This window comes from Coturnix japonica, chromosome 1 (genome assembly GCF_001577835.2).
Source record: "Coturnix japonica isolate 7356 chromosome 1, Coturnix japonica 2.1, whole genome shotgun sequence".
In the NCBI taxonomy this organism is placed as follows: domain Eukaryota; kingdom Metazoa; phylum Chordata; class Aves; order Galliformes; family Phasianidae; genus Coturnix; species Coturnix japonica.
This window is the reverse complement of record NC_029516.1, coordinates 11,162,821-11,189,961: the sequence shown is the minus strand read 5'-3', so window position 1 is coordinate 11,189,961 and position 27,141 is coordinate 11,162,821. Positions and strand designations below refer to the sequence as shown.

General features: G+C 40.0%; 1 protein-coding gene across 10 annotated transcripts in view; it reads right to left on the bottom strand.

Moving 5' to 3' along the window:
* Positions 1 to 3,296: 3,296 nt before the first annotated feature.
* Positions 3,297 to 27,141, bottom strand: part of MAGI2 (membrane associated guanylate kinase, WW and PDZ domain containing 2) — a 675,337-nt gene continuing 651,492 nt past the window's right edge. For 7 of the 10 annotated variants that reach the window (XM_032442293.1, XM_015880706.2, XM_032442298.1 and 4 more), the window contains 2 exons: positions 26,760 to 26,898; positions 3,297 to 6,396 (listed from right to left, as the gene is read on the bottom strand). In XM_032442293.1, the coding sequence (XP_032298184.1) occupies positions 5,597 to 6,396; positions 26,760 to 26,898 (939 nt within the window). In that variant the 3' untranslated portion in view covers positions 3,297 to 5,596. Of the gene's footprint in view, positions 6,397 to 20,444; positions 20,556 to 26,759; positions 26,899 to 27,141 lie in introns of all 10 variants that reach the window. The other 3 variants (XM_032442308.1, XM_032442312.1, XM_032442310.1) reach the window with 2 other exon arrangements.

Sequence of the window (27,141 nt, the reverse complement as noted above, 5' to 3'; positions counted from 1 at the left end):
TTTCTTTTTCTTTTTCTTTTCTTTTTCTTTTTCTTTTTCTTTTTCTTTTTCTTTTTCTTTTTCTTTTTCTTTTTCTTTTTCCTTTTCCTTTTCTTTTTCCTTTTCCTTTTCTTTTTCTTTTTCTTTTTCTTTTCCTTTTTCTTTTTCTTTTTCTTTTTCTTTTTCTTTTTCTTTTCCTTTTTCTTTTTCTTTTTCTTTTTCTTTTTCTTTTTCTTTTTCTTTTTCTTTTTTTTTCTTCAGTTTAGATATCTCCCACCTTTATAATACCTTTATAATATTTACAACAGTTCATCTGTGGAAAATGGATTGCTTCCTTCACAAGTCAAGCTTCCTGTATAATATATATATATATATGTATATGATTCTATTCCCTGGTCATTGCAGGGGAGTTGGACTAGGAGACCTTTAGGGGTCCTTTACAACTCATGATTCTATCATTCTATGATGTTTTTTTTTTTTTATGAGAGGTAAAACCACCCATCTCAGATGGGGACATGTGGCAAGCTCCTGAGCAGGAGGACAAGATGGGCTCCAGGCCGTGCGTGTGAGTGAGGATGGGTCTGTCTGCTCCAGCTTTCCCCCAGGCATTTGAAATTGATCCATTTGTACCTTGTGAGCAAAACTTTCTTTACTGATTAACCAGACTGGTAGAGTGACTTATTGCCATAGAAACACTAAAAGCAGGAAAGGACAGAGCATCATTTTTAGACTGATTACAGTTCAGCAGTTTTACTAAGTCTCAATGGCATATTAAAAAAAACCCCACACTCTGGAAGCTTAGGGACAAGCTACGGGGATAGTGTGAGATCACATCACTGCTGTTAGAAACATCAAGACAAATACTCTGGGACCCCGAAGGGCAGGCTGAGAGCATGTTTGCTGTCTGCAGGACGGTGAAGGTCTCAACAGAGCCAGGCTATGGACAGGTGGGCAGAGGGAAGACATGGTGCACTGATGGCCAGTTTTGGGTGCTGAGCAGGGCCCGCACAGGCCTTGGGGCATGGCTGAGGTCTGAGGTTGCTCCTTTCTGAAGCACAGCTGCTGCTGTCCAGATGGTGGGTTCTCCTTTGGGAGAAATGGCTAATTAAAAATGCTCGCTGTTTCCATGACAGCTGTGAAGGTAAAGGTGATGTTTGGTTCTGATGTGACAGATGGAGAAACAGCTTTGGGAGCCTCTGAGTTTAACAGACATGGAGCTCCACGTGGACAGTCTCTCCGAGCCCTCTCTCAGTGATGAGAGCAGGCAGCCTGCCTTGCCTGCATAGCCCTTTCAGCAACAATTACAAAAATATCCTAGGAGTCAAGGGGATGAAAGAGGGAAAGGAGTCTTTTGGGAACTTACAGAAGTAAATCCCTAAAGAGATCAGGCATCCCTGGGCAAGGCCAAAGCTTTTTCTACCTTTCAGCTCCATGGTAGTGCAACAAGAAACTTTACTCAAAAAAGCTTCCTTCCAAGTACAGAGAAATGTGGAAGGTAACATCCTCCTTAGCTGAGCCATGTTCTTCTGCAGTGTCTTAATCAGTAGCTACTGCTGGTTTCTAAAAACAAAAGTAGGTGATTTGGGTTGGCCTTCAGTACAAGATGTTGGGCATGGCTAAATGTTTATATGACACACAGGAGTCATTTATATTGGCCTACATGAATGACTTAGCAGAGGTGTTTAATGTGGAACTGCTGAGATATAGAGAAAGCAGAGATTGTGTGAGCAGTAAATGGTCAGATGGCAAGAGAGGGCCAGATGGAAAAAGGCAAAAGGGACAGACAAAGTTCTGAAGGATACGAGAAAGAAGCATGGAAGAATCAATCCACTAAAAGGCGACAGAACTGATTACAGAGATATGATTAAGAAAAATTGGTGAGGAGCTGTGGAGGAGGAGGAGAGATTCAGGACAGAGGGCATCTGAGATGCAGGAGGCTGAGTATGGGATTATGATACTCAGTAGAGGTGGCTGACATCAGGCTGAAGCTCTTTGATTCTGTAATAGTGGTTGGCTGCTCTTTAGCTGGAAGTTGAAAAATACTGGGGAAGAAATGGAACTGTGCTTGAACTTCTGCATCAATTCCATCAATTCTTCATCAGTGCAACTAGTGGTACTGATGCTAAAGCAGCCTTAGCACCAAAGACATGGGAAAGGTAGGCATGTGAGCAGCAACGTCCCTCCTATCGAGGGGTGATGGTTTCCCATGTGTATCCTGTGTTATTTTATAGATTAAAAGGGGCTATGGGAATGACAACACAATGCAAACACTATGTTACTATGCCAGTGTTGTTTACAGGAGATGGGCAGAAGCACGTACCGGTGAGTCTACACTGCATCAGAGGCTTCCCCATGGTGCTGCTGGGGCTGAGTCAGGCCCAAGCTCACAGTTCTAGCCATGCAAGTGGAGCTATTTAAAGAGCATCAACTGTTTTTGGAGCATTAAAGGCACTTCAAATTTGTTACGTGTTTATTGGAATGAAAAATTATGTTATTAGTTCAGCTGGTTGATTTTCTTTATGTGGAACATTAATCTTCTGAAAAATGCAGCTCTGCTGAAAGAGGCTCGGTGTGGATGACGGCAAATAAATTATTACTTTTTAAACATCATTTTTAAGCAAAAAGGAAATACATATATTTTTTACATGTCATATTTGTGTGGAAAAAAATAATAAATCAGTTCTTTTCCAGGCAGCCCAACGTATAGTGCCTACAGTCTGGAAGTGGCAATTTATTTTGCCTAACTGAAGGTAAGGAGCACATTTCTGCTCTTCTCACTGGGAGATGAATTTGGCTCCAGAACGGGCTGCCTGGTCACAGTTCTTTTGACATCCTTATGACGCTTCTGTAAAGTAAACTGGAAATCGAATTATCCCCCTTCACCCAGCCTGTGAACAACCTTTTTTTGGTTACAGGCTCTAACTAACACTTCATTCCTTTTGCTTGTATTCTATATGTCCAGGATGTGTCCCCGTGATGCTGGGATTCTGACTGCCCTGTTCCCATGTTTCCTGGGACTGAAAGGATGATTCGAGTTCAGGCCTCGCACTCCAGGCAGACATTCCTTGTATCCTCCTGCACCTCACCCTGCCCACATAGAATTGGTCTGGTTATCTGCATATAATTCATTAATTATTCCCCTCCATGGAGTAAGAAATCAAAATGGAGATTTCCCATTTCCATCACACAGTAGTTCATTAATTCTACTCATCTACATGCAAATGATGTTTCCCGATGTAACACCGAAGCGTGTCACTCCAAATTAACACAGACTATACACAATTGGGGGAAAAAAAAAAAAAGAAAAAAAAAAAAGATTTTTTGGATATATATTTTATTTGACAGTGGTTTAGAATATCATACAGTAAACAAGATTTCTGTAAAAGTTAATTTATCCATAGTGGTGCGTTTCATAAAAATAGTTGCTCACTTACAGCCTTTCTGTGACTATTAATACATGGAATTATATTTATAGAGATAGAGCTGTACAGGGTAAATTCACAGCTAACACTACACAGAAATATTATTTGGAATGGGGTTTAGATGATGTGCTGTCTTCACAGGTTATCGATTACAGCCGCATAAAGCAATTACTGCACAAGGAGTAGCTGTGAACTGTGCAAATTAGAGTTTATGCAAGCATAATCTCCACTGTTTTTTTCAGATTTCATTGTTTGCTTTCTTTATACATAAAAATAAGATACCAGGACATGCATCTACACTACAGAAGCATTGTCCAAAATCAGATTCAATAAATTAATGGCAAATTATATTGGAATTATATTCGATTCTAGTTCAGGGGATAAAGATTTGTTGGGGTTTTTCTTTTTCTGTTGTTTTTTTTTCTTTTTTTTTTTCTTTTTTCACTAAATAGTCATTTTATAAACAGCTACGTGGACTTGTGCTTTTCAGAAATTATACACAGAATTTCTTTTTCCCCAAAAGAAAAGAAAGAAAAAGAAAGAAAGAAAAAAAAAAAAGAAGAATTCTTTGAAAGCTGCAAAATCCTTTACTTGAGGCGTTTCAGATAATTGGACAGGAAGAAACATGCCTATAGATTTCTCAGTCCAGTGCGATGTTTGAGACATACAGCTATGTGCTGATTCCTTGGAACAAAGACAATCTCAATCTAACGTTTCAGCAGAGCGCATGAGGAACTAAGATTGCTCAAGAACAATCATTTTGGAATACGAACTGTTGACTGCATCATTGTTGTTTTTAATCACCAATGTGTTATTGCCCAGGATTTTGTATTTGTTTATTTTTTTTTCAATTCTGACAGACAAAGAAGCATATGCACACTCATAGGTACACACATGTATCTTTTTGAACCAAGAGAGTGACTGACTGACTGAACTTAGACTTATCTCCTGTGAAGGCAGACTGGAATGTTTACCTGGCACTTAAGGCTTGAAATTCAAAACAGACAAGCAAGAAAGACTAAAATCAAAAGAAAAAAAAAAAAAAAAGAAGAAGAAAAAAGAAAAAAAATGGAGGTAAGGAAGAAATGATAAAATGTAAACCATTTTAAAAATGGAAATATATCGAATTTACTAATTGAGGGCACCAAAAAGTGTATTTCCATTTAATAATTGTTACGTGCCTCAAAGACACCTACTCTGCCTAAGTGAGGGAATGGAAGATGAGAGCATCCTAACGAAATGGGGGTGGGTATGGAACATAGCACTGTTGATGAGTGAAACTCATTTCCTGCAGAATGGGAAGGCCTTTCCTTAAGGAAACTGCAGCTTTTTCTCTGTAGCAATCTTCCATACATTGCAAGGGCCTCGGGGATGTTGAAATTTTGAGCCTGGCCAACTGGCTTGTGTGCTACTGTGCAGGATTTGGGGAACGTGTAGTAAATTGCTTTGGAGAATAATTTGCAAATACAACTCCACCCTAACTCCTTTCCAATGTACAGAAACATGGTTGGTTCACAAAAATGGCAGTAGAGATGGTATCACAGAAACTAATCCACTAGATTCCCAACTCCTCCTGTAGCATCCAGCGAACTGTGCTACAGGGTATCACGTGGACTATCCCAAAGCGGTGACAGTGGAGACGTGTCATGGGCGTACAGTTCCAAATGCTTCAAAGAAACCCTTTAACCCCTGTCTAGATATGTCAAGAACAATTTATTTACAACATTTTAGCTCCATGAAAAGATTCTCTCTCAGTTTCAGCTTGCTCCGTGCAGTTTTATTTAAGGCGATGTTCCAGTTTGCGATTGCTCTAACTTGTTCCAGTTTCTTGATATAAAGTTTGAATGAAATCCAAGTCCTTCATGCAGTGGAAAAAAATGCTAAAGCTACACTGCACTATCCTTCTCTGATGTACTGTCCTTCATATTGTTTTGGTTTCTTCCATAGCTGCCAAAGTCCCTAAAATGGAACTGGGACTTTAGGGTCAATTTCAAATCTCCGTGTTGACTATATGCTTTTGAACTTATTAGATACTGTGCACATTGTCATGGAGTTACAGACTAATGTTTTCATCCCTCAATGCTTTGTGTATATGTGTGATAGTTAAAATAAATTAAAATAAATCAACGTGAGACAACAACTAAGAAGAATGTTCTGCGTCAATTTGAGACAGTTAGAGGGCAACAGTCCCGTGCTTATCTGCTCATGGCAGAAGTGCCAGACTTCAGGACGCCAGGTAGCTTATCTGAGCCGGGGATTTTCCACGGTCCCGGGGAGACCGTTGCCTTTCGAACTGTAGTGTTGGTGCTGCGAGTGCTAATGGGGTGGAGATGTCCCTTCCTGGGGAACTCACTGGGTTTCCCATCAGGATCCCTCTGGCTGTGATCCATATCGCTTCCAGGCGAGCTGCAGCGATTGCTACTGTATGTCTTGGTAGCACCTGCATCAAGCTTGGCATGGTCAGGTGCTGCAGCTGACTTCTTCTCACTGGTATTTGTGGATCTGTGATCTTCTTTTTTGCTAAGAGATCCTCCCCTCTTGCTTTCCGGCTTCTTCAGCCTCCCAAACTGTTCATCACTGCTTCCAGCACACATGTGCTCTCTCACGCCAGCCTCCATCATAACGCTGTGTCCCACCGCTCTGCTTTCCGAGGTGAGCCTGCCACCATCTGTCACCTTAGTTTTGCCTTCTGAATATCCTTTCCAAGAAGGCTCGTCGTGCTTTGACCTGTCTGCCTTTTTAGGACTTGCTGACCTTTCTCTTTGCTCTCCTACCCTTTTCTTTTTGTGGCCGTTCACCGAAAGCTCCTTTGGTTTCCTTCCATCGTGTTCCCTCTTGATATCCCATGTTGGTTCTGGGCATATCTGGTGAGAAGGGTCAGAGGGTGGGGCTATGTGTGATGAGGATAATGGTGAGATTATGTCGTCGAGGGACAGAGCTACTTCCGGCAGACCTGGGGAGGCGGCAGCGGGAGCGCTCCAGGAGCTTGGCTCGTCTGTGATGGCAACAGAGAGAAGGCGTCAGGGTGTGCTCAGCATGTCATGCACATCACACACAAAGCAACATGAACACCCGAATCACGCTTGAGAATCAGACTCCTCAGTCTTTCAGGGGAAGTGAGACTCCCAGTGAGGTCAATGGGGAGGGAACTCTTTACTCAGAGGGCAATGAGGCCCTGGCGCAGCTGCCCAGAGAGCTGTGGGTGCCCATCTCTGGAGGTGCTCAAGGCCAGGTGGGATGCGACCCAGGGCAGCCTCAGATGGGGGGCTGGAACTGTGGGGGGCTTTAACAACTGTTCCAACCCAAGCTGTTCTATGATTCTATGAAAATAAAACAGTCCCACTCTCCCCCAAATAAATAAAAAGCCCAGGAGAAAGTAAAAACCACGGGGCTGGTACTGCACACACTGAAAACCTCGGTCTTTTTTTATATAGGTTCTGCTTTTCTCTGCCTACGTTAAATTATTCTTAAAATAATAACGATGCGCTCATGAAATCAAATTGCCTCTTTTCTAGCTGTATAATGTATTTCTTTGCTGGGCAATATCAGTGCTGTCTCCGAGGACAAATGAGAAAGACTTTCTGCCATCTATAAACATGTCCCCACAAGCATATACTAATTGACAAGAATTTGTAGCTCAGATAAGGTCATCATTGAATTCTGTCTCATATTTTTTCTAAATAGATATAATATTGCAGTGTTTATGGCCCCACAATTCTTGCAGGGTACTTACAAAGCTCCACCTTTATATCACAGCATCAGCTGCTAAGGCTCTTTCTTGGCTGTGTGTTTTGAATGTCTCCCGGTTACTTAGCCTCAATACAGTACGGTTGGATTGTGCAGATTCTGTTTAATTTAGCTAAATAGACATGTCCTTTGCTGAATCATGATGGTTTTCTTAATCCACTAGTACAAAACACGATATTCTGAGACAGCCAAATGCTTTCTTTTGCGTATCTGATCCTCATTTCTTTTGATTAACATTCAGGCAGACAATGAATCCATCATGTCTAATGACAGCACAGTTCCTATTCTTACCCGTCTACACTGAGGTTAGAGAAATCACTGAACTTGGCTAATGTCATTCTCTATTTAGAGAATGTCTCAGGGATCCATGGAAACGAGGTAGAACCTGTGGCAAGAGCTGCATATTTCACAGGGGAGAAAACATAACCTTCTAGCTGGAAAACAAGCCTGGGCTTCTGAGGGTCAGGACTAGCATCCCTCAGTGATACCAAATGCCCTTTAAAAGCTACATTTGCTTTTCTCAGTGCTGTGACTGCTTTCAAATTATCATGAAGATGCGCATCATCTTGAAAAATGGAGTGGGATTTACTGCCCAGTCTGGGACCTGCAGCTTGTTTGACTGAGACAGCACATTTAAGTTAATAGCTTGATTGAGTGATTGCTGTTTTGTGGGTAAAAATAGGAGAGACAATAGTGAGGTGGGTGACGTAAGGGGAGGGAGCAGCGCGGTTAGCGGTGGAGCTGTTTATTTTCCCAGATGGTGTTTGTCATATGCTTTTGCATAATGAGCATATGTGTGGAGAGGATTAGCATTTGAGAGGGGAGAAAGTACAAGTTCTGTGTAAGACAAATAAACTTTGAGCTTAGAATCTAAATGGGCTGAGGGTCCCAACTGATTTTTACTTTATTTTTTTTTCCAAATCACACTTCCTTACCCTCCAGTTAAGGCTGAGTAATGTACCATCTGCTCCCTGCTTGGCACTCGAGCAGGAAAAATAAATGGGAGGATCAGGCATGTAGAGTTATCAGCTCTCAGGCGCTTGCCTACATTTGCTTCCGTGGGCTTGTTCTCGAATTCTGTAATTCTGCAGGCTGTGGTGGTGGGGGAGAAGCAGACCCCACCCAGGCTTTCCTTAGATCTGAAATCCAGGAGATTCTGCTTTGGTTAGCCCTCAAAACCAGCGCTCCTTCAGGGAGTCCCAGTCCCTCTGCCTGATCTCTTTACATCTCGAGTGGGACCACGCAATGCAGGGTGAATTTGTGCACCAGCAAGGTGTCTGAACCAGCACTGAACACCACCTTAGGTCTTTGCAAATTAATCAGTTTGCAGCAGCATGGAGCTTGCTACAAGCTAATTTATGCTGATCCCTGCAGATTACATTAGCCTGAGTTAACCCCTGCAGAGAGAGGTAGACACACAGGGACCCCACAGCACTGCACACTACTCAGGGTGGTTTTCATTGGTTAAGACATCAGTACGTGATCGGTATGAATGAAGAATGGAAACAACCTCAGCTCAATTTCTGCTTCTAATGGCACAGTTGCACACCACCACACACCTTCATGGGGGAGAGGTGAAGATCATTTTGATTTAATTACAGCCTTTCTTTCCCAGTTGTTTTGAGATGTTGCTTTTCACTGAGGGGTAGTGAAGGCCAGTGGGCCATAATTGGATCTGAAGCGAGACCCAGAGGTCAGCTGAAGTTAAGGAAATAGCTGGTTACTTTGGGAAACATCAGCTGCGCATCAGCAGAAGCACTGGATGGCCTGGAGCAGCAAGGTGCTCTTGGAGAATGAGAGCACTACTGCACAAAATGTGCCCCTCTGCAAAGACCAGCTTCTCTTGTCCAAGTGGAAGGAGAACACCGTGTGAAAGCAGGGCTGCAAACAGCGCTCACTGCTCCTCTGGGGCAGAAAGGATAATGCCGTACTTGTTATCTATGGGACACCTCTAGAGGTGAGCAGCCTGCTGATTTATTTCCTGGAGATGGGGTAGTGGTGGGGATTCCTGCCTTGTCCATTAATGGACAACTTTGAATTTTCAATTTTATTTTATTTTATTATTATTTTTTAAGAGGGATCATAAAATATTGCATTGAGAAACTGTAATGGGATAGAACCAACTTCAGAGTGAATCAGCAGGGGACTATTTATTACATGTAATAATATGCATATACATATGTCTGTAACCTAGAACTTGCAGCACGATAGGGAACATCAGATCTCTGCTTCTCCCCTAGAAAACACCAACAGAAAGAAAACACAACCAACCAAGAAAGAAGTCTTGCAGCTATAGCTTAGGGAAATTTGGTTGTGGGACACCCCCAGGTGAGCCACTGGCTGCAGTGTGACATACTGAGCCTGACCTGATCACAGAGCGGGCACCTGTGTAAGCTCCATTTCCAGTGGCTGAAGGAAAAAGCTGCCATTAAACAAAACAGCCATGCCTACTCTCTGGTAATAAAGTACTTGTGAGTAAGAAGTTGATGAAATGACTTTTCTGTAACTCTGAGCGCAGCAAAAATCCAACCTAACTTGCTTTTTCTTCTAAATAAAATGAAATTAGGTTGAAAGTCTTCCTCAGCTTTGATAGGTGTTCATGACAGCCAGCATTTGTTGCAAGATTTCCTTGGCAGATGAGGACAATACCGATAAGAGGATACCATAACCAACTTTTCTCTAATATTTGAGAATTATGGGGAAACACCTGCATTACTAATGTGGGACAAAGCACAGTAATGTAAGTAATTTACAGCTCAAAACATAAATATTTTTCAGAGGTCTGTGCAAATCATGAGAGTTCATTTGGACGTATTCAGCCATCATTGAAATGATTGCTTTTCCATAACAAACATAAATAAGAGAAAAATGCCAAATATTATTCTTTGAGCAGCTTAATGAGTGATTTCCTTTTACACTTATTCTAAGGCTAGAGATACATTTTGAAGATACTTATTAATATGTCTGAAAAAGATAATGTTTTGTCCTAATTTTAAGCTTTATGTAAAAACCTGCAGTGTGAAGTGCAAACATAACCTACATTTAGTGTCTGTTATCCTAAAGTATCTGATAACATTTCACAAGCATTCTCAGCCAGAGACAGAGCAATGATTTGACCTCTTCAAGGACAAAATGAAGACTGCGTGTATTCAATAGGGCTCAAACTACTAATTCCCTAACAACTTCCAAGCAGAAGTGAAGGATATTGAATTCATTTGAAACTACAGGAGAGATTTGGGGATGATGTAGTTTTGAATTTGTGCTTTTACTTTGTCACTCTGGGTATCATACTTGCTGAGGGAGAAATGAATTTTCAAAGTTATACATCTCACTGAAGGCTAATAGCTGCCTTCCTCCTTTCTCTGAAGGGAGAAAAGCTCCCTTGACCTACCAATTTAGACAAGATAAATGACCGGGAGGCAGAACTATCATCTGTCACAGTGACGGCATTTGATTTGGTGTAATTTAGTAGGTGTTTTCTGGGCGGCTTTTAGTCCCCATGAGTGACTGGTCTGCGGCTTGACGGCACTTCTATGGGATGTGCAAGAATGACTCACCTGTGACCTGTTTCACATAACTCTCGGGCAAGGCTTCAATTGCTGAGTTAAGAGACACCAGAGACGCACGATCTCAAGTGTGTAGGAGGACAAGTAAGAGACAAAGGCAGCCATTTTGGAGGAAGGGTGACAAGGGGAAACATCAGGAACAGGACTTTTCTGTCTTTTCGTTTGAGGTAGACCTGACGCACATGTGAGTTACTTGCTTTGCTGTGCCTGCTTATGCGTATTTAACAGACAGGGAATTATGCCCTTACTCACATACTTGCTCCTCTCCTAACTAACATTTAGTCCTTTCTTTGGATCCAGTGCTTGCCGGTGACAATCTGAACCATCAGCAAAAGAAGCCCATAGCCTTACTAATTGAGAAGCATCTGTACCTGTCTTACTTTCTGAGCATTGGCTAGGTGTCAAATCAGGAAAGAGCTCAGCCCACTGATGTGTTTATTTATTTAATCTAATTTCCTGTAGTAAATTTCTGTAGTAGATTTCATTACAGTTTGCCTATCTAAGATTGCATCTAAATCTGGCCTCGCTCTCATCTGCTCTGCTGAGATCTCAGGTCAAGAGAGATTACACTTTGGATTTGCTGCTGGGTTCTCCTTTTGAATCAAAATGTTTTAAATAATTGCTCAACAGTATTTCAGCAATGTGGGATTTTTCACCAGGTAAAATTAAGTGGAAGATAGAAATATTAATTTCTTTAAGATTTAATGGCAATTTAAATAATAAAAATAACTTCACACTTTATTAATACAATACAATAAAATCTCAGTGTCATATTATATTTCCAAAGTGTGAGAACAAAATTTTAAAGCTTTTCATTCTTTCATTAGCATAAAATACATATTTCCTGGCATGTGTAACCAGCTGTTTTCACACTGTCCCAGAGTTATTTTCTGAGGGAATCAAAGAGTTTTTGATTACATACCAAACATGGTGCATTTTTTTTCCCTTCTTTTTTGTCTGAAATTGTGTACTGCCAGAAGGTGGCAAACAGTTCTTAGAGATGCTGCTAATAACAAAAATGGGACAAATTGTCCCCTGGTGAGTATCCACTAATGCTGGCAGTGTTATACTAGGAATGCATTCGGCTCTTTCTCATTACGTCCTGACATGCTTGTGATGTACCTGATTGCATTGGCCTCCTGCAGCTTTCCTTTAACGCTCTGTAAGGAGGGATATTTCAGAATATTTAAAGTATCTTTAATCTTTCATCCTGGAGCTTCCACAGCCCAGATGTAGTGCATCCTTTGTCTCCCGAGATAACTGATTCCCTGAGGTGTGGATTGTTAGACAAGCTCTTGATGCCTTCTGTTCAGCTGCCATGGCACAGTATGCCATTCTCCCACCTGTCCTTTCCCAGAATGTCTGTGGCAATGGGCACCACACCCCCCTTACTTCTGGCTACAAACTTCCACTTCTCATTAATTATTCAATAGTGCTATACAAACATTTTCACACAAATCACCCTTTGCTTGGCTTAAAAGAGAGAAATCCTCTTTTCTTCCACTGCTGTTATCCACACCCAAACCCCTCAACGCCAGTAGCTCTGAAAATAAACATTGATTCTATGTACAAAAACAACATGCATGCCATTTACCTTTACAAAAATAAATATAGGCCATATTTAGTTAATCTGGCATATAAACTCCTTTCCTACAAATGCAGTAAATGAGTTTGATATTGTGAAGTCTTGTTTCTGATGTAATGAAAACCTAATACAATTTCATACAATCACATACCACACCCATCTTCCTGCTTGCCTCTTTGGGCTCAGTAATGCCCCTGTGACCCTGAAAGTTTACAGTAACCAGCAAATGGGAGTGGAATTTTTCTGCTTTCTAGTAATTTGTGACTTTGCTCATTATTTTCTGCAGAGGTTGAGGATGGATGGGCAGAGTAACTGGAGTGATTTATGTAAAGACATGAACAGTCACAGGAAAATGAACAGGCATCTCAGTCCCTGCTCATTTTACTTGTGAATTTTGTGCTGTGAGTTTTCAGAAAAGTAGGATGATTCATTAGGAAAAAGGATGGGAGAGGCTGGTGTTAGAAGCATAAAACAAAGCCAGCTCCAGTCTCTCTGTGATCAAAGTCACCACCTGTTGTTTTTTATTTCAGAATTGGTCTCACATTGGAATGGGGGGCACCACAACTCATGGGACACACCGGTGGCATGGCTTTTGCAGATGTCCGTAAGAACTGAAGATCTGTGACTATAAACATAGGGTAAGTGAAGGATTTTTATCTCCTCTATACCTTCAAAGAATTAGTTTTACCTGCAGAAGATGTGTCACTGACCTATTCCAACACTGGGAAGCACAGCTCTGCTTCCTGCTTTGTTCTCTTCCCAGTGCAATTCATACTCTGATTCATTTCATGTTACTAATTATTACCAGTGAGCAACAATTCAGTTCCTTTGGGTTCATTATGTCCACCTTTCATTATATCCTTGTTCTATCAAATATTTTTACAACAGTGATGGTTCACAGAGTCCTCACAAGGGCCATTTGATGCAACTTTGAATGATCTCAGCTCAGGTAAAATTCACTTTCAACACCATTTCTGTATTGTGCATGGAGTTTTCACAGAGAAAGTGCTTTCATGTTTGGAAATCTAATTTTAGAATTACAGAAACACACTTCAGAAAGAGCAGATTGTTAATTATGCTTAGGAGACCAAACCTGCAGAAGCTCGGGAAATGATGTTGGTTATTTGGGAACTAAGAGAAAAGAGAGAAAGGGAAAGCGTAGACATAGTGCAGAGGGGGCAAAACAGCACAGTGCAAGGAAAAAATTAACATATCCTTTTGAAAAATGCCAAATGCTTTGTTGAAGCAGGAAAGTCGTCACACACATTGATTTGTGTGTCAGTAATCTTTATAAATTGCTATGGAAGAAAACAGATACAAATAATGTCTACTTTTAGAGTAGTTAACAACGAAACATGAAATGACTGAGCTTGAGGAGTTCCTATTCTCACTCTATATTGTTTCAGATCCTACTGTATACCCAATACATTCTCAGTAAATCTTGTTCCTTGAGTTAGCTGTTTAATTACACCACTGCTTCAGCTGCTTTTTACTGGCCTAATCACGTGAGGTAATCATTTAATTGCCTCACAGAGTCAGAGAGAAAGAGCAATGTCTCTGAAGACCTCTGAGAATACATCTGCTCTTCAGCTGAATGTGTACATCGTAACTGGTGTTGGGGAACTCCTTCTGGGAAGCCTTTCTGGAGGCCACAGATCAAAGCTGAGTGGATTGCCATGGTGATTTATAACAAACATTGCTCCATATCAGGCCTTCTTTAACAAGCAAAGGTGACTGCAGGTAAGTGGCCTGACAACATTCAGGTTGATACGGGAGATAACTAAGAATTCAGACACACTCAGGATGTGAGTGTCCCAGAAAGTATATAGATAGGGGAGCTTGGATGAGCCTGGGTGCTGTGTCTCACTTTGGCCCACATTCGATAATTCTGCTGTTCAGCTCTTAAATATGAGGCACATCCTTAAGCAATTAACTGTAATTTTGTTGTATACACCAAGCTCTGGATCATTTGTCTATCATCTACAACATTAGTCAGAAGACAGAACAGGACTGAGGTGATTTTAACACTGTTCTTGCAGTAGCAAGTACAGAAAAATATTATGAGTGAACAGCTTATCGCTCATTCCAAGAGCCTTTTTAGCCAATTCAATGGATATGGATCTGATGGATATTTCTAGCCATTAAATATTTAAATAAATGATCATGGTCACTAATTCAAGTGAACCTGGCATATTTGACTTTTCTTTGAATTAAGTTAATGCATCGGTATAAATATTGCAGGTTTACTCACTAGGAATGTGAACAGCTGAAATGGAAAGCTGCATTCTTCACAGTGCTTTTATGCTTCACAGATCACTGCTGTGTCAGTGTTAAGTCTACGGACAGCCTAAGTGCTAGTCTTGAATGATGCTACTCCAACTACATATTATGATTCAATCGGTCCTTCAAGTTGTTTGGTAAACCTTTTGGAGTGCCAAACATCTCACATCTATCAGATCAGAACAACCGAGTCAATTGAAACTCATCCCTTTAGTAAAGAAGGTTTTATATCTTCTGAGTACTCAGGCAGTAGAATAGAAGCTGCAGAAAACTCAGCAGTTTTATTCCAGAACCACAGTGGAACTGGAAAATCTATCTGCATTAGAAGTTACTGTATAATTAGAAAAGATAATGACTTTTAAATTAGTTTTTATTAATAGAATTAAGCCACATTAAGTCATAAAAGGTGTTCATAAATATGTTAATAGAATGTGTGGTATTAATGAAAAACATTCTGTAAAGTCTGAATAATTTAAGAGCTAGATATTACACATTTAATTAAAATTAAATATTAAAATTATTAATTATTTCAGCTAAAATGGGTGTTGCCAGTAGGCATCACATCCTGTCTGGTCAATAAATAGCTGTCATTATTAAATATACATAGATATACATAAAATTTAGTTAATAAGTAAGGAATTCAGAGTATTTTGACTGTTCATCAAATGCCCCCCAGAAAGCTGTTCCCAGCAGGTGCTGCATTGGCAGTTCTCACTTAAGATCACAGCAGGATCTTAAGCAAAACACATAACTTGGCTCAAATGTATCCTTATTTACAATGTTCATGTATAAATATTCCTATCCTGCTGGAGTTAGAAGCTGTTGAATTAATTTAGTCTCTCTTCAGCTATGTCTTTTCAGACTCAAGGCCACTGGGCAATGAAGGGTCAGCCCTACGACCAGGCTTGCTGTTGGGGTTGCCATGACATCTGACATCTTTTGGACTCTGAGACAATTTTCTCTGAAAACTGTCTAATGAGATGGAAGTGCATGTGTAAGTGAATGCAATCTTGTAAAATATTGTGATGTTCATCTCCTAATGAGCAAACACAAAGTACGTGTTTTCAGAATGAACCCAGATGTTTAAAATTCTGAACTGCACATGTGTTGCTGTAGCTAAAAAAAAATATGTTATATTCTCCATGGTCCCATTCGCTAAACATGAGTTGGAGAGTAACAGTTAGCACATACTGTCAAATAATAATAAAAAAAAGCATTTCATTTTCTGAATGATTTTTTCCAAGCAAGGAGTAACGAGCTGTGAGATGTCTGGCAGGGTCCATGAGCTCCCACAGTTTCTCCCTACTGTGGGGCCACAAACACCAGCTGGAAGCAGCACCACAAGATGCTGGACCAACTGCAACCAATGTCTTCCATGGAAGAAGCTTATGTCTTCTATCCAGTGACTGGAATATTTTTTTAATGTCATGCTCTATATGAGCATTTAGATATATCAAATTTTACATGCTGATGACTAGAGCCAAAAGAGGGTCTAAGTTTAATTTAGATTTATGTAGCATAGCACCAGGCCTTTGGCAGGGATTTCCCAATAAACCTTGACTGCTGGTTGTTGCATTTTATATAACTCCTTGTAGTTTCATAGCTGTGCTTTTGTTCCTTAAAGATCTGATAGCTGCTTATGGAATTTTTAAGCAAGCTAAAAAGCTGAATCTCTTATGCCTGGATAACCACAGATCACTTAAACTATCACTTAAATGAGTTTAAAGTCATCATATTCCAAGTTCAGCTGATATTTTTAGAGATGGAGACTACTGGGAGGTGCAAAGATGAAATGTTCTTGTGCATTTCAAGGCAGAGGTGGGTGCACAATGCCTCTGGCATCCCTCCAGAACAGTATGAAGTTTGACCCCTCCAAATCAATGTTCACATCAAAATATGGATGAGTGGGTCTGTTCTTATTAGTGAATATGTGCCATTACAGAAAATTGGCTGTGCTGAAGAAATGTAGAATGGGCTTTAGAACCCTTAATGTCCAGTAATAAAAGAAGCTACTGCATTAACTTTGTTATGAGAATTATTGAGTCAGGCCCCAGGAGTGACAACTTATGTCTCCATACTGTTCCTATTGATATGGAGGTGTGTTGCTGTAAGGACACCACCATAAACACAGGGAAACTAACTCTGATGAACAGCACCACAGAGCAGTGAAGCCATGCTATTAATCTGGGGGCACATTGTGAATTTGTGAGTGAGAAAGACAGATATGACCAGTAAGAGAGATTTTGTGTCATGTTATGCTGCAAGAGCAGAAAACGAGACTTAGTTCTATAGCAGATGACAAAGACACAGTCACTGAACCCCATTTTTTCCTGTTTCTCTGTTTGCAAGAAGAAAAGAAAAAAACAGTGCAGTGAAGACTGGGAGAGACAGTTGTGTTCTCTTAGGCCCTTTATTTTGGGCACTTATCATCCAGTATTGTCAACTGAACAGATATATAGGAAACTGCAAAGAAAATGTTATAAAATGACAGTTCATGTGAACAGAACCAAGGATAATATCTGCTCATCTGTTTTAGCCACTGTAGTTTAGCTGTAATTAGCTACTCCTTACAACCCATTAGTAAATGTACTCCAGTACACTGTATTGTAATAATTAAACCTTAGTAATAAGAGAACTTACTCAACACCCTTCTATTAAATCTTTGCTCAGATGTGGAGGAACACTGACAGTTTTGGTGTGGATTATAACATATACGGATTAGTGAGGTTCTGCTGTAATAAGAATGCACAGCAGTCAGCTAGGAATTTTAATCTTTAAAGTGCTTTTCAAGCATTAAATAATTAAGGCACCATAACACTCTCATGAGACAGGTAAGTAAGTAAATATTCTTATTCCCATTACACAGACTGGGGGAGTATGGGTTAGAGAACTTAGCTGGACTAACTAAAGTCTCTGGAGGTGTAACTACAAAAGCAACATTTAGGACTATGGAATGGATTTGGTATTTCCACATTTAAATGTTAGGAAATGGTATCACCCCACTAGCTCAAAAACATACCCACAAAACTCAATAAGCCTTCCCATCCATCTCCTTTTCTAAAGCATGTTTTCTATTACTGTATCAAGGGATACCTCTATAAAGGTCTATGTGTCTTTTAAAACAGAAGGTTGCATTGCGTATCCCTACACATACACTGTCACTTAACAGAAGGATGTTCTACTTTCCTGCCAGCTGCTACATATTTATTAAAAAATAAGGACATGTTTGCAAAACAAATTTTAATATTCAACTTTGTCCAAGTAACCTTGAACAGTTGTAGCATTAAAACAGCCAGAACCTGTGGGGGCTCATATTCAAATTGCCTGATGGTTTTAGACTAATTTTATTAACCAGAGCTTTGATTCATTTGTTTAAGTTAGTGAGTTTTTTGTTTTTGTTGTTGTTTGTTTGTTTTTAACACACTGCAGGTTCCTGAAATTAAGTTGGTGTTGTTAGAAGTAACAAGGTGTTATTGGAAATGTGACATGAATATGAATGAATGTTTGCAGTTCCCTGAACTGCAGTTTGCAGTGCCCTGAATGAAAGGGCACTTTTCCAAAATGACTATTGATTTTTGAGCTCACATCAGATGAATGATATATGGGCTAGTTCAAGATTCAGTAACACCCAACCTCAGCTCTGGAGGTTTGTAAAGTGAGTACTAAAAGTAGGATGAATAGGATTATCTCATCAGTACTCTGAACAGGTAGATGTATCTGGATTAAATGTTCAGGCCCAGATGCTTTAGCCATGTATTATCCAAAGATAAAAGCTACTGGCATACTAACAGAGTTAAATAATTAGAAGATAGAAGTTTTCAGTTGCCTGGAGATTTCTGAAGGCTGGAGATTTTCTGTATCTAAACAACAAAAACACAATGTATGCTCCCAAATTTTTCATATGTTTTTTGCAAACATAGATACAGTGCTCACTAGCTAACCTGTCCTGCATGAAAGCACAGAACCTAAGCAGGTATCACTTGATCTGGATGTACTTTCCAAACCGCCTTCTAACAACTGCATCTCTCCTTTGCTATATCTAAAGTCAACTAAGCCTATTGGTAACTTCAATAAATGATTATTTATCCAAAATGGGTACAATTCTAGTGAGAGAAATTCAGACTCATAAAAGACTGACTTGTAATGTCATGGTAGGGGCCTCTCCTTAGACATGCAAGAAGAGCTGATATATCTGTCCCCTGTGCTGGGAGACTTGATTCACATCCTTGATCAGGGCTCTAAAAGATGACCTTTTTGCTATGAAGGTAGCATGTACATCTGGTTGGGACAAGCCTCCTTGCAAAACCGACTCTTTAGGAAAGTCCCACCACACTGTTCCATTAAAAACACAGCAAATTGAAAGGTTATAAGATGCTTTGATTTGCCTCAACACTTCCTGCCCAATAAATAATCAGCTCTGTGGCTGCATTACTAAGCTAATTTATAGACAATCAGAATTTCTACTTGTCTCAGGAAGGGTTATTTCCTGTGTCTGTTATGCTACCGGAGAAAAAACAAAGCTAATGGTAGAAAGTAATGATTATTAATGTATAATACTTATGTTAGAACTGTAGCTTGCTGTGACAATGGAGACTTGCAAACCAGCCCTACCACCAGGCCAGTTCCTAACCTCATGATCTCTCTGAATAACTTTTCTTCACACACGAAGGTCAGCAAAGCAGGATTAAATTAAGTATGACTGCAAGCACTAGTGCTGTTCGGGGTTTTATGCTACCCAGGATCTTCTGATGTGTTGCTAAGGGATCTCAGACCAGATGGGAAAGACACTGATGTATACTGTTAAGATTCTTGAACTACACTGCTGCAATTTTCCAATAGTCTCAACATGTGTCCAGTTATGCACTAGCAAAACACAAGGGAACGTTTGCTTTCCAAACATTCTTCTTTGCAGATACAAGCCAGAAATATGCTGTAACAGGCAACACCTGCAAGCAATTGATTAAATTACCCTGATTTGCATGCCCCAAACTCATCACTCAAACACAGCTTTTTGATGGGGGTGTTGTGGGCAGGAATTGTGTGAGGATCTGCTCAAAGCACAGTAGCGGGAGGACAGCTTTGAGAATAGCCTTTCCTTTTCCAATCTATCTGCTTCAATAGCATGAAACTTGCCTTATAATTAGAGCAAACACTACAGTGTGCAAAGTCAATAATAGCAGGAGACTGAATTCATCTGAACACTGCTGGGTTTTCTGTGATGACAACAATCAAGAAAAGCTAGGAAAAATACATTTTACTTTCCTTTGCTTTCCAGGTATAATTTCTGGGCCATGAGTGTATATTACAAATGTTTGTATATGAATAACTTGTGCAGTAGGATCTCAGGGAAATAGCTTGAAATCGTGTGCAAAGCGTTATGTATAAATTCAGCAAAGTCACCAGGTTTAAAAATTGAATGTTGCCTTGCAGCCTCTTCCCCAAATAGTCTTCAATTTTACATTAGTTATTTCTTCAAGAAACTGCACATAAATATGATTTGAGATCAGCATGTAACTTCCACCTTCACATCACTGCTATATTTGTAAGCCAAGGACCATAACAACGGGGATAATTATGGCTTTGGCTATCTGTAGTTTTGTAATGGGGAAAAACAGATATATAGGAGACCTACGGCTGTGCTTCTTGCACTAGCGATAGTGGAACTCTAAGAACCGAATATGCAGGATATTAAAATATTCCTGTAAAATGCACAGGTGCTTTGTTATCTAAGATAACCAGTTATAAAAGGAGAATTTAGAAACTACTAAAAGAGCAAGAGTGTAAGAAAAAGGTAGAAAAGACTCAACAACTGTGAGAAACAAAAGCAAATTAGAGAAAGATAATATACATGCAGAGTTTACAAACCGTGTCTTTAGGGTGGCCCAATAAGTAGAAATATGGGGACCCATGCTTGTCACTTTTCATGCACATGGAGAGACTGGAAGGTACCATTCCTAAAGGAAGGGGAGGAACAGCCTAGGACCAATCATTAGAATTAACAGAACCAGTGACATAAAGATATTTCACTATTGTTAGAGCAGAGAATTCTTAGTAAGTTTAGAACACCCAAGTAAAAAGTGCATATGTAACAGGAAAGAAGTATTTCTGTAAAGCCGAGACAAATAAGCATGCTGTAAGTCTAAGTATTAGTGAATAGTTTCAACTACTACATGTATATATTCAGGAGGTGGAGGCACCTGAACAGTGCGTGTGGAGTACATCTCGAGGTGCTTTTGAAGGAGTCATGACAAATGAAAAGCAAAAGGTTTAACAAATTTCAGAACTGTGCCAATCAGTTTGCATGAAAAATCCTTGTGTTGGTATCAACTCTCACATTTTTTGTCTCAGTTGACTGGGCAGTGCTGGAACATGAACTGAGAGTTACTTCAAGCCCTTTCAGAAATGGCTGCTTGCTAAATAACTTGCAAATTTCATCTATTAGCCAGAAATAACTTTATGTGTACTGAAGCTTTACTCATCATGTGCAATAACTTAAATAACTGAAAATGAATCTAAACCCCAGTTTTCAAAGCCATGTTGTAAATCCTAAGGAGGGACTTCTTATAAGGGCATGTAGTTACAGGATGAGGAGGAATGGCTTTAAACTGGAAGAGGGCAGATTTAGACTAGATTTTAGGAAGAAATTCTTTACTGTGAGGGTGGTGACACACTGGAACATGTTGCCCAGAGAGGCTGTGGATGCCCCTGCCCTGAAGGCATTCAAGGCCAGGCTGGATGGGGCTGTGAGCAACCTGGTCTAGAGGGAGGTGTCCCTGCCTACAGCAGGGGGTTGGAACTGCATGATCTTAAAGGTCCTTTCCAACCCAAACCAGTCTATGATTCTGTGATGATCCATAGAGTGGGTTTTGTACATGACAGCCCCATATGAAGCCACACGTCTTGAAAATGCACAGAGAGAGGTAAAGAAAAGCCATTGAACAGCGCCATCAAGTTGGAACGCAGTGATCCATGTGGGTCTTCTCTAATTCTGCATATTCTAAGATTCTGTGAAATGACAGCCAGCCACGATACACAGAGTCCTTGTGTGCCAGACCTCACTGATTCTGATCATCCCAACACAGTGCGTGCAAGGCTGGACCCAGATTTCTGAAGGAGGGAAAGGGGAAGTTTTTCCTAAACACTGATGTGAATGGACTGGAGTGCCTAAAACTTCCAGCTTTCCTCAGGAGGTGCTAAACAACATAAAACTAAAGGAAAAAATGACAAAAATTGATAGAAACTTGATAGAAAGTGAAGTCCTGCTGTGAAATCTTTGATTCTTTGGCTTTCTTTAAAGTGTTTCTTGTCGATGAAATTCAGTATTTTTATCTTTTGGCACCAGCAGGGAAGCAGGCTGGGGGTGGATGTTGTGCCTTGCTGTTGGGATAGAATCCACCCATAAGCCACCATTCAGAGGTTAATCATGCCTCAGCCTCCTCCACCTTTTAGCCCAGACTGCAGGTTTTTTTTAATTTATTTCTTGTAAAATACATTACTTTCAAGCACTTTTTGTAATTACTTATGTATTCTAATGTAGTTTTATGCATTGAAAAGAAATGCTAGCAGCAGTAAGCCAGAAGAAGCAAGTTGCCAGCACTGCTAAGACTTAGAGTAAAACATCACAGGTTTTCCTAGTGACCTTCTTCCACTGATATTTAGAAAAATACTGGTTGTTGCTGAAGAAAGCTGCAGCTTCCTGGGGCAGATCTGTCATTAGAATTAACCTGCCTCTAGCAGAGCTCATTGTTGGATGGAGAGGCTGCGATTTGTTAGCTTTATTTATAAACCTGAATGTTATTCTTGGATGCTGTGAACCATTTTGCCTTGTTTTGCCTTTAGGGATGCCTCTGCATCCCGATGCTCAGCTGTGCAATGTAGATGTGTTTCTGATGGTGTTCTTATAGATAGGGATAAGGCTGGAAAATTACGAGTGCCTGCAATTAGACAACCACAGTGTGAGCATGCAGCAACTCCTGCTGAAAGCCAATAACTTTGACAGATGCATAAATTGGGAATTAAGCAGACCTTCTGAGAAAAACTTTGGTCTGCTGCTTTAAACAAGTTGTATTTATTGCTGGGCTGAGAAGTGCTCAGTACCGAAACGTTGGCTGTGAATGTTGTGTATTGTGACTTGTATGAAACTTGGTGTTTCCTGCAGCAATCCCTGGGCACTAAGGGCACTACAGGACTGGGATTCCCAGCAGCACTTGCACAATAATATGATTTCTCATTGTGGTCTCGATTCTTTGGAGAATAAGTCTGGCAAACTATTTCCCACAAAACATGATGCTGCTGTTCTTTGGGTATGGATGAACTGTGGCATTTCACCTTCTGTGGAAGTCCAGTTCCTTTGGCTATCCTTATCCTCAGCAAACTTGTTCAGAGATTCTGGGTGATAAAAAGTCCATTTCCTAAGATTCTCTTGGTGCACTCTGCTGTGAATCAGCTTCTGTTTCAGAGCATTTATCATATTTCTACTCCCTCAAGTATCTTCTGATAGAAGAAGGTGCACTAGCACAGGATTTCTGGCTACTTGGGACCTTCTCTCTCCGAAGTGCTCCAGGATGTCTGGAATTAGCAGAATTTGCAGCTGGCTTTGAAGCAAATGTTGCTTCTAAAACACTCTTTATTTCTTTCCCTAGCTTTATGCAGTGCCTCAGCTCAAGCCAGAGTTTCCTGGGATGTACTTACAAGGATGGATTTCCAGGTGGCACAAACAGACATGTCTCATTCAGATTTACACCCTCTCAGGAGTGCTCTTCATTTCTTCGCTGAAATCTTTCTGCTTTTCAGATTACATTTTTCTCTTTCACAGATCGCTTTCTTATCAGTGTTGGCTTTTTCTTAACACTGCTTTCACTGATGCCAATCACATCAGCATTCCTCCACTGATAATTCTTATACTTAAATTCATGCTGTCATATTTTGTGCTAACAGAACAATGGCTTTGGAATTTAAAAAGAATTGATCATGTTGCTCTAAGAAAATACAAAGTTGAAGACTGAAAGACAGTAACATGGCATTTTTTAGACAGTTGGTTTCAGCTATCCTAGGCAACCTTCCTTCTTAATACCCTAAGTCTGAAAGCCACTGCTCTTAGAAAAGGTTTGAAATGCAGCCTGCCCACAGCTGATTTAGGAAGCCCTGACCTTCCACTTGCCAGAGACTGAGAGAGAAGAGCCAGGAAAGCATCCTGATATACTTCTTTGTTTGCATTCCTCTCCAGTTGCCTGGGCCACACCACTGCTGCAATTCAGTCAACCCTTCAGCCTTGCATTCTGATGCTCAGCCAAGTCCTATTTCCATCTGAGGGGCTGCAGAGCTGGACACTGATGGTGATAAGAGGGATTTCTGACGTGTACTTGTTAAGAACAACAAAAGAGGATGAATCTTTCAGTTTAAAAAAAAAAAAAGAAAGAAAGAAAGAAAAAAAAGCTCCAATTAGTCTTATTACATCTCAAAAGAGTGGTTCTGGTGGGAAGAAGAAATAACTTCTGTGTTTGCAAAACTTGGATGTATTCAGGTCCACTTAGTCCTTGAGATTATTTGTCACAATCTTTCTTTCTTGTGCTCAGGTTTTCTTAACTTGGAAAACATTATTTTCTGGGGCTTTCTGTCATCAGCACTCTGATAAACGCTTTTTGCAGCGTGCTCTTATCCTTGAGATTGTCCTTCTTGAGAAGCAACCTTTGGTGTTCATCATTTCTAATTGTTATTTTGTATTAACTTTCTAAAAAGATGCTGTTGATTTTGATATGCACTTTCATATAACACTATTGCTTTGGAAATGACCTAGGGAGGACTGAAATATCAGATCTTTTCAAAAGCAGCTGCTTATTTTGTTTTCATTCCACCTGCAGACTGAACACAGTCCTAATATCTCTCTTCCTGTGTCATGCTCGCATTAAGAACCGCAGACATGCAGCCATTTCTTTCTGCTCTGATGCTTTCTGTAGGTTATGTGTACATTACAAAGTAATTTTTGAACACTTTTGCTGCTGTTTCCATGCAGTAGGTAAACATGGATTTCAAACATTGCTACTTAGTTCTCTCATGTGGAACAGTAAGGTGGGGATGCAGCTAGGAAAATGATTAACTCTCTCATTAAACAGTAATTCTTGGTAGCAACTTCTACAGAATCATAGAACCACCTGGGTTGGAAAAGACCTTTAAGATCAAGTACAACTGTCAACGTGACCTATAAAATTCCATCACTAAGCATGTACCTTAGCATCAATAGTGCCTTAGAGCATATATCACAATAATCTGCATTTTTATACTGCCTTTCCTCTAATCCTTCCAAATGACTTTCCAAATGGTGAGCAATGCTTTAAATTTATATGTGAATTCATCTAATTTTTGTCCTGTTATTACTACAAGATGTGCCCAGACCTGTAGAGGTTTATCTGTATTTCCCGATCAGGTACTTTTGGAAAAGGAAAGTTCATGTTCCCTTACATCTGCTAGGGGATTTGTTTTCCCAGAACAATACTATATACACTGAATATTATTTTTTTCCCCCATTTATTTATATTTTTGTAGTATGGTACAGATCTATAAGTCTGTTGACATTTTAGATCTCCCATAAGCTTAGATTTAAGTGCCATTCAGAAGGTGGAACTTAAGAAAGGTAGATTTGGAATGGCTCCAAACTATAATCAAGTCTGGCACAGATTCCTTGGTCTCAGCAGCTTCCCGTGACCCCCATTAAATTAAATCATTTTCCAAGGAACCTGAGAATAGCTGGAACATGGCTGTGCTATTTGAGAAAGATTACAACTGCCATGTCAGTAGTGGACTCTTATTTATTTGTTCATTAAAAATGATGCACTACTCTCTACAAAAAAGTTTTGGAGGTGATCTGAATCTCTGCTGGAAATCTTCCTGGAGGGGTTGGCTAAAATTCTTATTAATTATCTTCGTACTAATTTATCATAACCACTGACAGTCATTTTGGCTTTGTTCCCACTCACAAAATATACAAACAACCAACTTAATCACCAGGCGAGCAGGTTCTGACCCAGAACCTCCTGAAAAAATGCAACCAGCGCTATCCCAAGTGTTGCCCGAGCCACAGGATTGGCTCTCATTCAAAGAGGAAAATAGAGCAATTATCACATAGACCGAGAGCTGGCAAAGCACTGCCTTTCAGTGGAACTGACTTTAATGCCTCCAACTGAGGTAATGAGCTTTTGTTGATAACAAAGGCTGACCTGAACCTACATTTAAACCTAAGTATTACTTTGCATTCTCATATGCTACTGCAATTACTGATTCTAATGGGAAATGATTCTGGAACTTCAAACAGAATATTAGAAAAAATTAAGGGAATTTTGGAAGACCTAGCATAGGGAGGTAAAGGAACGTTTATTTAAAGATCATTTTTCTATGATATTTAAGGCCTCACACGTCATAGAACTTACGTAAATATATGACATGGTCGTGCTGTTCTTTAAGACATAATTTCAATTCAAAAAAAGTGCTTTTTGTCTTTGAATTACTCACTTATAATAAACTCATGTTTATTTCTTGTCATTTCAGTAATGAAATAAGATTTCTATAGTATCTAAATGGCTCTCACTTTGGAATATTTGAAAAAGTCTCAGAAACGAAATGTTAGATTAAGGAATCTTGCTTTCTCATCACAGTCAGCAATCTCCGTTTCTATTCAGACTTGACTTCTATTTGATTGTCTGTGTATACTGACAGAGATAATACGGAGGGTAGGGTTGTCAAAGTACATTCTTTTTAATGCTCTGAGTTTAAATCTATGCCTCTAAATGATGTGGCAACAAGACCGTCTGCTGTGATTCAAAATGTGCAGAGAGGTACCAATAGAGGAAAGGACAGCTTGCAGGCAAATCAGCAACTCCCAGCACACTCAGAGATATCCTCTAAAGAGTTCAAAGTGCTTCCTCCAATTCACTTCTTCTAAGCCATTGCCTGTGTTGGGAGGGCAGCAGAGGACAGTGATGTACACACATCTGTGTGTGGCCTTGAGCCAAGAAGGCACTTAACTGTGAATAAGTCCACCTGTACTCAGATAAGCACTTAAATCCATATTTAATATGCCTTAGCACATGACAATATATTAATTTGCAACTGCTACTTAACACCAAAGCAATGTAATTAACTTATATAGGTTCATGCACATAGAAAAACATAAAGATGAAAACCCACCATATTCAGGGACCTGGCCTGTTCCACGTTTCAACAACAGTCGCACTCTCCTGCCACCAGACTTGATTAGCTCTATTGCTCTGGCATGTGTCATGTCCCTTGTGCTTTCTCCATTGATTTCAATTATTTGATCCCCTACCTGTCAGGTAAGAAGAACATTGAGTCAGACAGAATTGCAGGAAAATGAGCGTTTCAGGAAGAGACATATTCAATGGATCACAGGTTACTTGAATGACAGACAGACACATCAAGGCAAATTTGTTCCTGTCTGTCTGAAGGATATATCTGGCAGATTAAGTAACCTCCAAGATGGATTCTGAATGGACTGTACCAAATGCTGCTCATCTGCTGCTGAAATGAGAGTAACATGTTTGTAACCTGT